General features: G+C 47.9%; 1 protein-coding gene across 1 annotated transcript in view; it reads right to left on the bottom strand.

Annotated features, from left to right (window-relative positions):
• Window positions 1-14621, bottom strand: part of TIMM22 (translocase of inner mitochondrial membrane 22) — a 33728-nt gene extending 19107 nt beyond the window's left edge. Inside the window, exon 1 of the mRNA XM_063955867.1 lies at window positions 14288-14621. Coding sequence (XP_063811937.1) covers window positions 14288-14549 — 262 coding nt within the window. The 5' untranslated portion in view covers window positions 14550-14621. The remainder of the gene's footprint in view (window positions 1-14287) is intronic.
• Between the last annotated feature and the right edge of the window lie 277 nt (window positions 14622-14898).

The following is a 14898-nucleotide window of genomic DNA, read 5'->3' as shown; positions in this document are numbered from 1 at the left end:
CAGGCCAGCCACGTTTGTGAAAACCAAACAGAACAAAGAGAGAATCCGACATCCTGATGGAGGCAGTTCTCTTCACGTAGATACGGAGAGCCCATACCAAATCCAAAGACCACTCTTTGGAAGACAATTCAGGAGAGGCAAAGGCCGGAACCACAATCTCCTGATTAAGGTGGAAAGAAGACACCACCTTAGGTAAATACCCGGGACGTGTTCTTAGAACCGCCCGATCACGGTAAAAAAATCAGATATGGTGACCTACAAGATAAGGCACCCAAATCCGACACCCGTCTAGCAGAGGCAATAGCCAGCAGAAACAACACCTTAAGAGAAAGCCACTTAAGGTCTGCAGATTCAAGAGGCTCAAACGGAGACCCTTGCAAGGCCTCCAAAACCACCGACAAGTCCCAAGTGGCCACAGGCAGGATTTAGGGAGGTTGAATCTGTAACACACCCTGAGTGAACGTATGTACATCAGGTAACGTCGCAATTTTCCTCTGGAACCAAACCGACAAGGCAGAAATATGAACCTTGATGGAGGCCAGACGAAGGCCCAAATCCAGGCCCTGTTGTAGAAAGACCAAAAGTTTGTCCGTACTAAACTTGTAAGCGTCATGGTTGTTAGATGCGCACCAAGCAAAGTAAGAATTCCAGACCCTATGGTAAATCCGAGCAGAAGCCAGTTTCCAGGCCTTCAACATAGTTTGAATGACCGCCTCAGAAAAACCTTTGGCCCTCAAGACGGAAGCTTCAAGAGCCACACCGTCAAAGCCAACCGGGCTAAATCCTGATATACACAGAGGCCCTGAACAAGGAGATCTGGGCGCTGTGGAAGTAGAAGGGGACGCTCTACTGAGAGACCCTGAAGGTCTGAGAACCAATGCCGTCTGGGCCGCGCGGGAGCGATCAGAAGCAGGATTCCTCCTTCTTGCTTGAACTTCCTTATTACTCTGGGCAGGAGTAATACCGGAGGGAACACGTAAGGCAGCTGAAAGTTTCATGGAATTGCCAGTGCGTCCATGAACGCTGCTTGAGGATCCCTTGTCCTTGCTCCGAAGACCGGATACTTGTGATTGTGTCGAGACGCCATCAGGTCCACATCTGGAAGGCCCCACCTATCCATGAGGAGTTGAAACACTTCTGGATGGAGGCTCCACTCTCCGGCATGTACGTCCTGACGACTGAGAAAGTCCGCTTCCCAGTTTAGGACCCCCGGAATGAATACTGCCGATATGGCTGGCAGATGACGTTCCGCCCACTGAAGAATCCTTGATACTTCCCTCATTGCCATACTGCTTCGAGTGCCACCTTGATTGATGTACGCCACCGTGGTGGCGTTGTTCGACTGTACTTGAACAGGTCTGTTCTGTATTAAATGCTGGGCCAAGTTCCATGAGTTGAACACCGCCCGCAATTCCAGAATGTTTATCGGGAGGAGAGACTCCTCCTTGGTCCACCGGCCCTGAAGGGAGTGTTGCTCCAACACCGTGCCCCAACCTCTCAGACTAGCATCCATCATCAGAAGGACCCAATTGGAGATCCAGAAGGGACAACCCCTGCTCAATCGTTGGTCCTGAAGCCACCGGCTCAGTGACAGACGGACCTCCGGAGACGAGATCATTTGAGACCTGACCCAAGACAGGCCGTCCCACTTGGCAAGGATCAGCTTCTGCACAGGGTGGGAATGGAATTGAGCGTACTCCACCATGTCGAAAGCCGACACCATGAGACCTAGCACTTGCATTGCCTAATGTATCGACACTTGCGGATGAGATAGGAAGCATCGAATCCTGTCTTGAAGCTTCAGGTCTTTCTCCTGAGACAGAAACAACCGCTGGTTGTGAGTGTCCAACAACGCCCCCAGGTGCACCATGCACTGAGCAGGGACCAGGGAAGATTTCTTCCAGTTGATGAGCCACCCGTGGGCTTGCAGAAACTGGATAGTCAGATCCAGATGGCGTAGGAGAATTTCTGGGTAATTTGCAAGGATCAACAAGTCGTCTGGTTACAGTAGGATCCTGACCCCTTGACCGCGGAGCACAGCCGTCATTACCGCCATGACCTTGGTGAAGACTCGTGGAGCCGTGGTCAAACGAAAAGGTAACACCCGTAATTGGTAAAGGAGGTTGCCAACCGCAAACCTCAGGTATTGCCAATGAGACATTGCAATGGGAATATGCAGGTAAGCATCCTGTATGTCCAGGGAGACCATATAGTCCCCAGGTTCCAATGCGAGAACAATAGAGTGATGAGTTTCCATATGAAACTTTGGAGACCTTCACAAATTTGTTCAAGGACTTGAAGTTGAGAATGGGTCAGGATGACCAATTCGGTTTTGGGACTAGGAACAGCGGTGAATAGTACCCCCTGCCTCTCTGACCCAGAAGCACCTGTACTACCACTCCTGTGTCCAGGAGGGACTGTACCACCGAATGAAGAGTTTTTGCCTTCACCTGACCCGATGGAACGTCTGTCAGGCAAAATCGATGAGGGGGGTGATTTCTGAAGGATACGGCGTAACCTCGAGTGACGACTTCCCGTACCCAGGCATCGGAAGTGGTCTTCAAGCATTCCTGGGTATACCCTAGAAGTCGGACCCCCACCCTGGGATCCCCCAGAGGGAGGCCCGCGCCGTCATGCGGCAGGCTTATCAGTCTTGGTAGCAGGCCGACGGGCAGCCCAGGCCCGTTTGGGTTTGGAAGTGCGAGCCTGTTTCGGGTACGCCTGACCCTTTGCTTTCCCTGAAGGACGAAAGGAGCGAAAGGAATACTCTTAGCCTTCCATACCGAAGGAGCAGAACTAGGTAGACAAGCTGTTTTAGCAGAAGCTAAGTCTGCCACAATCTTGTTGAGGTCTTCTCCGAAAAGGATGTCTCCCTTAAAAAGGGAGTACCTCCAGGGTTTTCTTAGAGTCCAGATCCACGGACCAGGACTGCAACCATAGAATCCGGCGAGCCAGTATGGACGTAGTAGAAGCCTTGGCCGCCAGGATACCGGCATCAGAAGCCGCCTCTTTAATGTAATGAGAAGCTGTGACAATATACGATAAGCATTGTCTATCATGATCAGAAGCATTGAAAGACATCTCAGCTTCCAACTCCTGAGCCCACGCTTCAATAGCCTCTGCAGCCCATGTCGCTGCAAAGGTGGGCCGGTGCACAGCACTTACGATGGTGTAAATCACCTTAAGACAACCCTTCACACGCTTATCCGTCGGTTCTTTCAAAGACGTGACGGTAGTTACTGGCAGAGCTGAGGATACCACCAGCCGCGCCACCTGCGAATCCACTGGCGAGGGTGTTTCCCAATTTTTACTTAGCTCTACAGCAAGGGGATAGCGAGCCAGCATCTTCTTGTGAGGCTTGAATTTCTTTCCTTGATTTTCCCAGGACTCCTGACGTATGTCAACTAAATGATCAGAATGAGGTAAAACTTGTTTAACCACTTGCTGACGTTTAAATCTCTTCGGTTTCTTAGGGGCAGCATCAGGCTTCGGATCATCAGTAATCTGAAAAATGAGCCTGACAGCCTTCAACAAGTCAGGAACATCCACATGTGAAACAGATTCCCCATCAGAAGCGTCAGGATCAGAATCTGTGGGGTCAGTATAAACGCCATCCTCTTTAGATGAAGTGTCTGGGACGTTGGTGGATTGTGAGGAAGTAATAGCCCACTTAGGGAACCCCTTGGTCTTAGGCGGGCAAGGGTTAGACTTCTGAGTAGTCAGTCATTGGTTCAATTGCTGTAACTGAGTAGACAGTTGATCTGCCCAAGGCAGGTTAACAGCGGGGACCATAAGCGGTTGTACCGGCACAGGAGGTCCCATAGGGGGAGTTATTCTAGTTACCAGCGTATTCAAAAGCGTGGAGAAAGTAGCCCAAGGCGGGTCATTTTGAACCCCCATTGCTACGATCCCACTGGGGGTTAATGAGCCCCCAGAACCTGAACCCTCAGCTGCTATGTTTTCCTCAAATGCATCTGCAGCGTCATCACCACATAATGTGGGATCAGCCCCAGCTCCGTTGCCCCTTGTAGCTGACATATCCAAAAACTCAATGCAGGGCAAACCAGTACAATATCAGCAGCACAATATCTGACAAGAACCCCCTGTGCAGTGTAACAGCACAAACAGGGGATTCAAGAGGTATATGGCGACTAAAAATCACAGAAAAAATACACACTGAGTATATCTTGTGAAACACCTATATTAAATGATAAACCTGACTCACTTAGCCCCCTCAGGTTATAGCAGTGGTTCTCAAACTCAGTCCTCAGGACCCCACACAGTACATGTTTTGCAGGTAACCCAGCAGGTGCACAGGTGTATTAATTACTCACTGACACATTTTAACAGGTCCACAGGTGGAGCTAATTATTACACTTGTGATTCTGTGAGGAGACCTACAAAACATGCACTGTGTGGGGTCCTGAGGACCGAGTTTGAGAACCTGTGGGTTATAGAATACAGGGATAGCAATCTAAGTGAGATATACGAAATGGAGGTCACACAGTAGCTATATGCACACACACATAGTCACATTACACAAAGAAGAAATTATGACATGCAATAAAACTGCACTGGACTAGCCATACAAAGTAGTACTATGTATAGCTATACACTCAATAGATATAACAATGCACAGTAAAGACTGGATGTATATCACAGGGTATTTGTACTATATAACCCTGACTAAATGCACTCTTTCTTAACTAACACTCTCAGCAGACATGTAGAATACTTAAGTGTCCTGTAAAATGCACAGCGCTGATATGCAGGCGGTTTTACAGAGGAGGATTTGCCCAACAGTCCCAGGATCAGCTCAGCTTGTCCTAATAGTGCCAAAACGCTGACAGGGAGTGAGGGAGAGAGAGATATGCAGCTCCAGGGCGGGAACATTTACTCTAAATGGAGTCCTGGGGCTGGGGGAGGGGCTACAGGTCAAAGCCTTATCTCCCTGCTGGACTTCACCACCGGATACTGTGGGCTTATAAAAACGGTTTATGAGAGGAAACCGACCTAGTGGGGTCCCTGTACTGCCACAGTGTCCACCAACCACGCACGATCGCGATTTACAGCGGGTCCCGCCGAGGGGACCCACTTACCTCCTCTCTGAGTGCGGCCACGCGATCCAGGAGAACAGCGGTAGTGTGTGTGAGACTAACTGGAAGAAACCGGAGCCCGGCAACCAGGGCTCGGGAGTATACAGCGCCGCTGGGGGAGGTGATGGAGCTGCAGCAGGAGATGTCTGACTGACATCTAACACAGTCAGTGTCTCTGCTGCAGCCCTTGAAGTCTTCATCTTTCATTAAAAGCGTCTTCTCAGGGCTGCTGGAGCAGCCTTCCTGTTGTATTCCTGCTTACTGCATGGCACCAACTACAAAACTGAGCTCCTGTGCGCGGAGGCGGGGTTATAGTGGAGGCGGCACTATGCATTCTGGGAACAGTCAAAGCTTTGAGGCTGTTGGTGCTTCGGATCAAGATCCTACTCTACACCCCAATGTCATTCCCTGTGGAGCCCAGTGTACCCTGCAGCAGAAACATGGTTCTGCTTTAACCTCTAAGATACTAAACATCAAAAACATGGCAATTATTTCCAGTCCAACTGAATTTTAAGCAGCTAGGATTATTGCTCTGGGATCCACTCAAACATCCCAGGTGCCTGCAAAGACATAAAAACAAATACCAAATTGACAAACGTGAACATCTGAATTGTTTAACTGGATTAATTCCAAAAATTGGTATGAGATGCACAATGAATTATAATCTGTCATGTTTAACAGTATCAACAAATTAGAGATATTATATACAGTATAGGGGTCAATCAAATTGTGGGCACAGGGTTAGAGTATTAACTCGCCAAGGGGAAAACATTGGATTGACCCCATAGACTGAGCGAGAAAAGATGGACAACAAAAATGTAGTGCAAGAAAACCAAATAAAATACCCCCCCCCCCCCCCCGAAACTTTAAAAAAAAAAAAAAATATATATATATATATATATATATATATATATATATATATAGTAAAGGCATTCGTGCTGAAATTAACCAGAAGAAAGCTTGAAGCTGCTTCTCAGGAAGTGCAGAAGCCGCATAGTGCTACAGAGGTGTTTGTGCGAAGGGTAATGTTTTGCGTGTATACCTATGTCGCCATTGCACTGTATTGAAAATGTTATGCTAACTTCTATACTGTTCTCCAAAATCAAAGAAAACAAGCAATTTCATCAGCCATGACCATTATAGAACTGTTGCTAAAGGGAAAATATAAACATTGCTGCAATATTTCACTTGCCTAGCTGTAAAGTTTACTAATGACATGACTAATAACATTTATAAAACTAGGGCAAAGGAAAAAAAACGCAAAATTTGTTTGTTTTTTAACAATATTGTTTTCATCTTGTTTGCATTTTTTCTGGTTTTACGATTGTTTCGCTGAAATGACTCCTGTGACCTAAAGTGTGTGTGGTATAAACTATTCACTACTGCACATTACAACATAAGTACAGTGTAAGGCGCAGGAATTTCCCAGCCAAGCATGTTTTATAGATGCTAGTCTATGTGAATTGTGCTTTTCATAGTAATCAGTTATCCCTAACTCTACATTGTACCTTCTTTTGACATGCTATCACAGCAGTGGAAGAATAATGTATGTCAAGTACTACATGTAAAAACACATCAAAACTAAACTTAATATCTAAAAGAATACAAACTCATTAAATTAGCATAGCCAGTTTATAACATTTTGGAAGTCGAACAAGCTACCACATAAAATTAAAGCTGTAAAAAACTTCAAAACCTGTTTGTGTGTAAGTAATCTAAGTAGATGAAAAGCCTTAAAGTACCTGTACAATTAGCCAATTATAGTGTCTTTGATGTTAGATTGTTTATCATGCTGTATTAGGTTACTGAAAACACTAATTAAATAAAACAGCACTGGCATTTTATAAAAATGATACATTATTTAAGAAACACTGACGTTTACCTTGCATTAAATTACACGGTGGAAATTTAAGATAATACATTTTAATAGGTAAAGAATAAAAATATAAATTTAAAGCAGTAATTACCGGATGGATATAGTGGACACAAATAAAATAGATATGTTCTTATCCATTTTTCTGGATGGTCCTCTGTTTGGCCATTGTGAAGTCTCCTTTTCTATTATATTCCATCATGAAAGTTTCTCTTACGTCCTAGTGGATACTGGGGTCTTGTACTTTAGTACCATGGGGTATAGATCGGGTTCACTGGAGCCTGGCACTTTAAAACTTTTAGTGTGTGTGTATGTGTGTTCTGGCTCCTCCCCTCTATGCCTCTCCTAGCAGACTCAATTTAGAAAAATGTGACCAAGGAGCCGGGTGCACTTCTCTGGAGCTCCAGAGATTTTTTTTCTTTACTTTTGATTTAGTTTCTTATTTTCAGGTAGCTCTGCTTGGCAAACAGACTACCTGCTTTGTGGGACTTAGAGGGGGAACCGAACCAACCTCCTGGCTCTGGGCTACAAGCCCGCAGTGCTCACTGTCTCTGAAGGCTTGTGTGAACTGCTACAGACAATATTTAAGGTGTTTTTTCCACTTGTGGCTAGGAAAAACTGTGTGGGACCGCGTGCCATTATGAGGGGCGGGGCTTCCCAGAGCGGAGCGGGACCAGCGTCAGGAAGGCGCCATTTCCTTGCTGCTGCGGATCATCAAGGCTACATGCACACTGCTCCTCCAGGACCCACACTGTTAGTCTGTCTGAACCGGTACCAGGGGGTCATAGCCAGGGGGGAGCCGCTGCACAGTTATTGCATACAAAACAGCTCTGTGGTTACGGCATTGGGCGGCGGACGCTGATTCCAAAAAGGGTGTGGAAAATCTTCCCTTTACAGGTGATGCCTTGTTTCGAAATGAATTGAATAAGTGGATCTACCAGGCAACGGTGAGTAAGTCTACCTACCTGCCGTCAGCTGCACCACCTGCTAGACGTTCTTACACCGGACCCTCCTTGCAGTCCTTTCGTGTGACAAGGTTCAGAGGCAGGGGCCAAGGGGTCTCCACCACTTCCAGAGGATCTCGTGGTAAGTCCCGTAAACCTGCATCTGCTGTCTCCCTGGACCAGACCACAGGATCCCCTGCCGCTAAACCTTCCACGTGACGGTTGGCCCCAGCGACGAGGCGACTTCAGGTAGGTGCTCGCCTTTAACACTTCACCCACGTGTGGGCGTAGTCCTGCCGGGATCCTTGGGTGAGGGACCTCATTTCCCATGGATACCGGCTGGAATTCCAAACTCTACCTCCTCACAGGTTTTTCAAGTCGGGCTTACCAGCTTTACCCGCAGCAAAAGTTACCTTGCAAGAGGCTATTCAAAACTCTTGCAGACAGGGGTGGTAGTTCCTGTACCTCCTCCGTTACGCAACAGGGGTTTTTACTCCAGTCTTTTTGTCATTCCCAAACCAGATGGTTCGGTGCGCCACATCTTGAATCTGAAGTCTCTCAACCCATATCTGCGGGTGTTCAAATTTAAAAGGAGTCCCTGAGGGCGGTGGTGTCTGCTCTGGAGGAGGGGGAGTTCCTGGTGTCTCTGGATGTCAAGGATGCTTACCTTCACATTCCAGTGTGGCCTCCTCATCATGCTTACCTCAGGTTCGCCATATTGGACGACCATTTCCAATTTCAGGCCTTACCCTTCGGATTATCCACTGCTTCGAGGGTCAACATAGTTCCCTACTTGGACGATCTCCTACTAATAGATGTGTCAAGGAACCGTCTCCTACACAGCATCGATCTGACAACTCGCCTTCTCACGGATCATGGGTGGATCCCGAATTTCAAGAAATCTCACCTGGAGCCGACCAAGCGCCTTCAGTTCCTGGGAATAATAATGGACACTGTATCTCAAAAGGTGTTTCTCCCAATGGACAAGGCCTTGGCTATCCAGGCTATGGTCCGCTCGGTAATCAGTCCTCGCAGGGTGTCTATCCATCTTTGCATCAGGTTACTGGGCAGGATGGTGGCTGCTTACGAGGCAATCCAATACGGCAGGTTTCATGCCAGGCTTTTTCACCTGGATCTGCTGGACAGGTGGTCGGGATCTCATCTGCAGATGCATCAGGAAGTGACCCTCTCTTTGAAAGCTCGGATTTCTCTATTATGGTGGCATCAACTTCCTCACCTACTAGAGGGCAGATGTTTCAATATCCACCCGTGGATTCCACTGACAACGGACGCCAGCCTCCGGGGTTGGGGAACGGTGACCCAAGGGGCCCAGTTCCTAGAGTTGTGGTAAGTTCAGGAATCAACTTTACCGATAAACATCCTGGAACTCATGGCAATTTACAATGCTCTTCTACAAGCCTCCCATCTCCTGAAGGGTCAGGCGATTCAGGTTCAATCGGACAATGCCACGGCAGTGGCGTACATAAACCGACAAGGAGGGAGAAGAAGCAGAGCGGCGATGCGAGAGGTGTCAAAGATCCTCCTCTGGGCGGAGGCCAACGCAAGGGCCATTTCAGCCATATTCATTCCAGGAGTGGACTTCCTCAGCAGGCACGACCTCCATCCAGGGGAATGGGGCCTGCATCCCCAGGTGTTTCAACAGTTGATCCGCCGGTGGGGCTGTCCGCAGATCGATTCTCGTTTCAACAAGAAGCTCTGCCGTTACTGTTCCAGGACGAGGGATCCGCAAGCCGTAGCAGTGGATGCGCCGACACAGTGGATGTACCGGTTCGTGTACCTGTTCCCTCCTCTACCGCTAATCCCAAGGGTGCTAAAAAGGCTAAGAAGGGAAAGCATTCTGGCAATTCTCATTGACCCGGATTGGCCTCGACGGGCATGGTACTCGGACCTCCGGGCCTTGGCTCTGGGGGATTCCTGGCCTCTGCCGCTCCATGACGATCTTCTTCAGCAAGGTCCATTCGTCTATATAGACTTACAGCAGCTAAATTGACGGCTTGGAAGTTGAGGGGGAGATTCTAGCAAGAAAAGGTCTTCCCTCCTGGGTTATTTCCACCATGGTCCAGGCCAGGAAGATGGTTACGTCAAAACATTATCATCGTATTTGGAAAAAGTATTTTTTTTAACTGGTGTGAAAGTAGAAAGGTTCCTCCTGTGGAATTTAGAATTGGTCGTTTTCTACTTTTCCTGCAAGCGGAAGTGGATATGGGCCTACGCTTAGGCTCCATCAAAGTCCGGATTTCGGCGCTCTCTATTTTCTTCCAGAAACAGCTTGCCTTGTTGCCAAAAGTACAGACCTTCCTAAAAGGTGTTCTTCATATGCAACCGCCCTTTGTACCGCCTACGGCTCCGTGGGACATCAATGTGGTTCTGTACTTTCTCCAATCAGACTGGTTTGAACCCTTACATAGGGTGGAGTTGAAATTTCTCACCTGGAAGACGGTGATGTTATTGGCATTGGCGTCAGCCATGCGTGTCTCTGAATTAGGGGCCTTGTCATGCAAGAGTACTGATTTCATTTTTCATGAAGACAGGGCGGAACTTAGGACCCGTCCTCAGTTTTTGCCGAAGGTGGTGTCAGCTTTTCATGTGAACCAGCCTATTGTAGTTCCAGTGTTGTCTGACACGTCTGCGGGCCTTCAGTCCTTGGATGTGGTCAGGGCTCTGAAGATTTATGTAAAAAGGACGGCACGTCATTGGAAATCTGACTCGCTCAGGTTGACTATTCAACAGGCATATATTTTGGCGGCTCTGCCCTTGCTGATGTCTATTCAAGCCCACTTGACGAGGTCAGAGGGGTCCTCCTGGGCGGCAGCCCGGGATGTCTCGGCCCTACAATTGTGCTGAGCTGCAACTTGGTCTGGTTCAAACACGTTTGTTAAATTCTATAGGTTCGGTACCTTGGCCAAGGATGACCTTCAGTTTGCTCAGGCGGTTTTGCATGGGGTCTCAGCACTCTCCCTCCCGTTTGTGAGCTTTGGGACTTCCCCATGGTACTAAAGTACAAAACCCCAGTATCCACTAGGATGTAAGGGAAAATAGGAATTTAATACCTACCGGTAATTCCTTTTCTCCTAGTCCGCAGTGGATACTGGGCGCCCGCCTCAGTGCTTCGTTCCTGCTTACCTGTGTAAGTATTGGGTTGGACCAACATTGCGGTCCCGTTTTGTTGTTGGGATAGCCGTGCTATCTGCGTTTGGTTGGTGTTGCGATCCTCTGTTCCGGTTAGCGCCCTCCTTTCGTTCATGGTTGTGTGTTGGCTTGTTGCCTCACCGCTGTTGTATTGTTGTTCTCTCATGGTATGTCCATCTCCTCGGGCACAGTTTTCCTAGACTGATTCTGGTAGGAGGGGCACAGAGGGGAGGAGCCAGCACACACATACACACACTAAAAGTTTTAAAGTGCCAGGCTCCAGTGGACCCAATCTATACCCCATTTTACTAAAGTACAAGACCCCAGTATCCACTACGGACTAAGAGAAAAGGAATTAGCGGTAGGTATTAAATTCCTATTTCTTGGTGGCGTTATCCCCATTGGAATATAAGATGGTTTAATAGAAGAGCACCGAATAATCTACCCACTTTTACAAGTATAAAAAAAGAATAACTAAAAACCAATGGTTGTACATACTGTATATTATAAGGGGGATCCGTTCAATTTGCCGGCTGTCGGGAATACCAGCGCACATTGGCTACTTCCACTCCTGGGTGTCCACGACACCCATAGAGTGGCAATAAAACCTGTGGCGATCGCAGCTCGCCACCAAACCCGCAAGGGTACTCGTACTGACAGCCGGTATCCCGCCCGGTGGATTACGTATGTAATCCTTATAAAGCTCTTCGAAAGTACTGTATAGTTAGCTAAAGTAGAAAATAGGTTACTGCCAGTGACATGACACCAAATGAATTAAGACTTAAAAAGTTTTAAAGTGGAGACGGATAAAGGAGGTTATTCAGAGTTGTTAGCAAGCCAAAAAGGCACACTAATGGGCAAAACCATATGCAGTGCAGGTGGGATAGATGCAACATGTGCACAAATAGTTGGATTTAGGTGAGGTGTTCAAACTGAAATCTAAATTGCAGTGTAAAAATAAAGCAGCCAGTACTTACTAAGCATAGAAACAATATAACCCACCCAAATCTAAATCTCTCTGCAGATGTTACATCTGCCCCACCTGCAGTGCACATGGTTTTGCCCAATTGCTAACTTTTTTTGGTTTGCTGACAACTCTGAATAGAAACATACAGTAGAAACATAGAATTTGACAGCATATAAGAACCACTTGGCCCATCTAGTCTGCCTCCTTTTTTACCATATTTTTATCTCAAACCTTATTTGAATCTTATTTCTTTGTAAGAATATCCTTATGTCTATCCCAAGCATGTTTGACCCTCAGTCAGGCGCAGCTGGCCTGATAGGCGCAGCAAAGCTGTTCTGGCTCCCCTCTCTGCCCCAAGGGGGCGCAGGGGCCTGTCCCTTCTAGTGCCTTCCTATCTCTAGGTGCTGTTTGAAACCCCTCTAGTGCGTTTTCCCGCCGCCTGCGTGGAGTACAGTAGTGACCCTCCTGGCCTCTCAGGCACACTGCTCCCAAACTCCTCCGACTTTTGAAGGTTCATTTTTCCTTTTATTTTCATCTTTTGTTTATTTTATGAATGACAATGACAAAGGTTGTGGATATTTTGCGGAAATATGTAGGTTTGTCCAGGGTGGCCTCTCAGGCACACTGCACCCAAACTTATAGTCATGTTCGTGTTTTCTCTTTTATGCTTCAGATTTTCTGCTGAAATGGCCCATAAACCCTATGATTTCTCTCTTTGTACATCATAATGAAGGTCACTGATCACTTTAAGAGCGTTAGAATTGAGTTAATTAGGTGCTAATGACGATTTTCCAAACTGTCTGAGCACTTGCCCAAGATGGAACATAGACATATTTTATATTCTTTTACAGTTATTATGAGTAAGGCACGTGACCTATAACCTATTTTCTCAAATGTGTTTTGTTTCCTTTAGCATTTCTTAAGGACTGTCCTGTCCACGGAAAACTAGGACAATATCAGAGCTAGATCTATGGTTCATTGCCAAAACTACTTCCGGCGATTCTGCATGCAATGTGTACATGACAGGGCCACTATACATAATTTAATTCATTTTAACTACAGTTGATATGAAAGCAATTTGTCCCATTTCTTTAATTCCAGTTACTCGGATTAGGTAAACGCGCAGCACCAGCCCCCTGCAGCAACCTCTGCCATTCTGGAGCTTGTAGTGCTCATCCCCGTCAGTCCCAGTCCTGGGGTGTTACCTATCTAGGGGGGTGCTGTGACAGCTGTCACTGGGGAGTCGGGGAGGGAGAGATTACAGTCTAGCTGTATGATTCGGGGATGGGATATTAACTGGAACAGTCCGGACCATCTGGGGAGGCTGTAATATCTTCCTCCCTGGTGACAGCTGTCACTGGTACCCCCCAGGACAGGACTCCCCCTGGACGAGCACTACAAGCTCCAGAATGGCAGAGTTTGCTGCAGGAAGCCGGTCTAGCTTTCTTGGGCCCAGACCAGTCCGGTTTTTACCTAGGGGGGTCATTCCGAGTTGATCGCTAGCTGCCGTTGTTCGCAGCACAGCGATCAGGCTAAAAATCTGCATTTCTGCGCATGCGTATGCACCGCATTGCGTAGGCGCGTCGTACGGGTACAATGAGCATCGTGGGTTTGCACAGAGTCTAACGAAGATTCCAGTCGCATGGCCGAACACAGGAAGATTGACATTAAGTGGGCGTTTCTGGGTGGCAACTGACCGTTTTCAGGGAGTGCTTAGAAAAACGCAGACGTAGCTGGGCGGGTATGTGACGTCAAAAGCCGTCCCTCCGTCATTAGATTCAATGCACACGAACAGTAACTACAGGGCTGGTCTTGTTTTGCACAAAAAGATTTTGCAGGCGCTCTGCTGCACAAGCGTTCGCACTTCCGCAAAGCGAAAATACACTCCTTAGTGGGCGGCGACAATGCATTTGCACGGCTGCTAAAAACTGCTAGCGAGCGATCAACTCGGAATGACCCCCCCTAATCCCCAGTTACTCTACCGCCTCAAGATAACTGACCATTAAAAATATTACTACTGGCACAGTAATCTGCTCTTTCGAACCTAGTACATGAAACTGAAGCTTAGGTGTTTTACATTCTTTTAGCCGCACTTATATACACATGTACACTACTAGGGACTTGATTGCCTAATTTCCATCTGAGGATTGCCTAGTAACCCATTTAATTGCAAGTACAGACCCCAATTTCTGTCCCTCAGTACAGGAGCAACAAGCTGGTCCCTTCACGCCCATCCCTAGCCCGGGTGCCCACTCACCCCCAACACACGCCAGGGCAGCCTTGAAGCCGCAGCTCTCCATCACCCGCTCCATCATCTTATGCTCCTCGGATTTCAAGGGTGTGGGGATCCCCCCTAAACCCCCGGGAATCACATCTTTAGGTCTTCTCTTATCCCCAACTAAGTGGTCCAGTATTAGGCTATACTGCAGAGTGCCGTCCCCGGCGGCCGGCGATGGCGAGAGCACATTGCCGTGGGTCATAGCTGCTGACAGGGATGTGTTACCACTGGGCGCCGCCATGACACCCTCACACGTGACTCATTCAGATCAGCTCCCTGCAGCGACCTCTGCTGCTGGGGAGCTGTGAAAGCGCGTCCCCGTCCGGGGGGCGTGTCCGCGACGGGCTATGGGGAGGGGGAGATCACTGCTGGCTCCCGCAAGAAGCTACTGCTCCCGCAGTGCTAGGAGGCTGTTGTCAGCCCTGCACAGTGGCGCTGTCTGTGCGCTGCTGTCACACAGGAGAACACTGTGCAGGGCTAGCAGCCTCCTACCTCAGGGGCAAATGCAGGATTTTTATAGGGAGGTTTCCATCTATTTGTGTGTGTGTATACACGACTACAAAATATGCCGGCACTCCAATAATGGTGTA

The sequence above is a fragment of the Pseudophryne corroboree genome, chromosome 2 (assembly GCF_028390025.1).
Source record: "Pseudophryne corroboree isolate aPseCor3 chromosome 2, aPseCor3.hap2, whole genome shotgun sequence".
Taxonomy (NCBI): domain Eukaryota; kingdom Metazoa; phylum Chordata; class Amphibia; order Anura; family Myobatrachidae; genus Pseudophryne; species Pseudophryne corroboree.
This window is presented reverse-complemented; position numbering and strand designations above follow the sequence as displayed.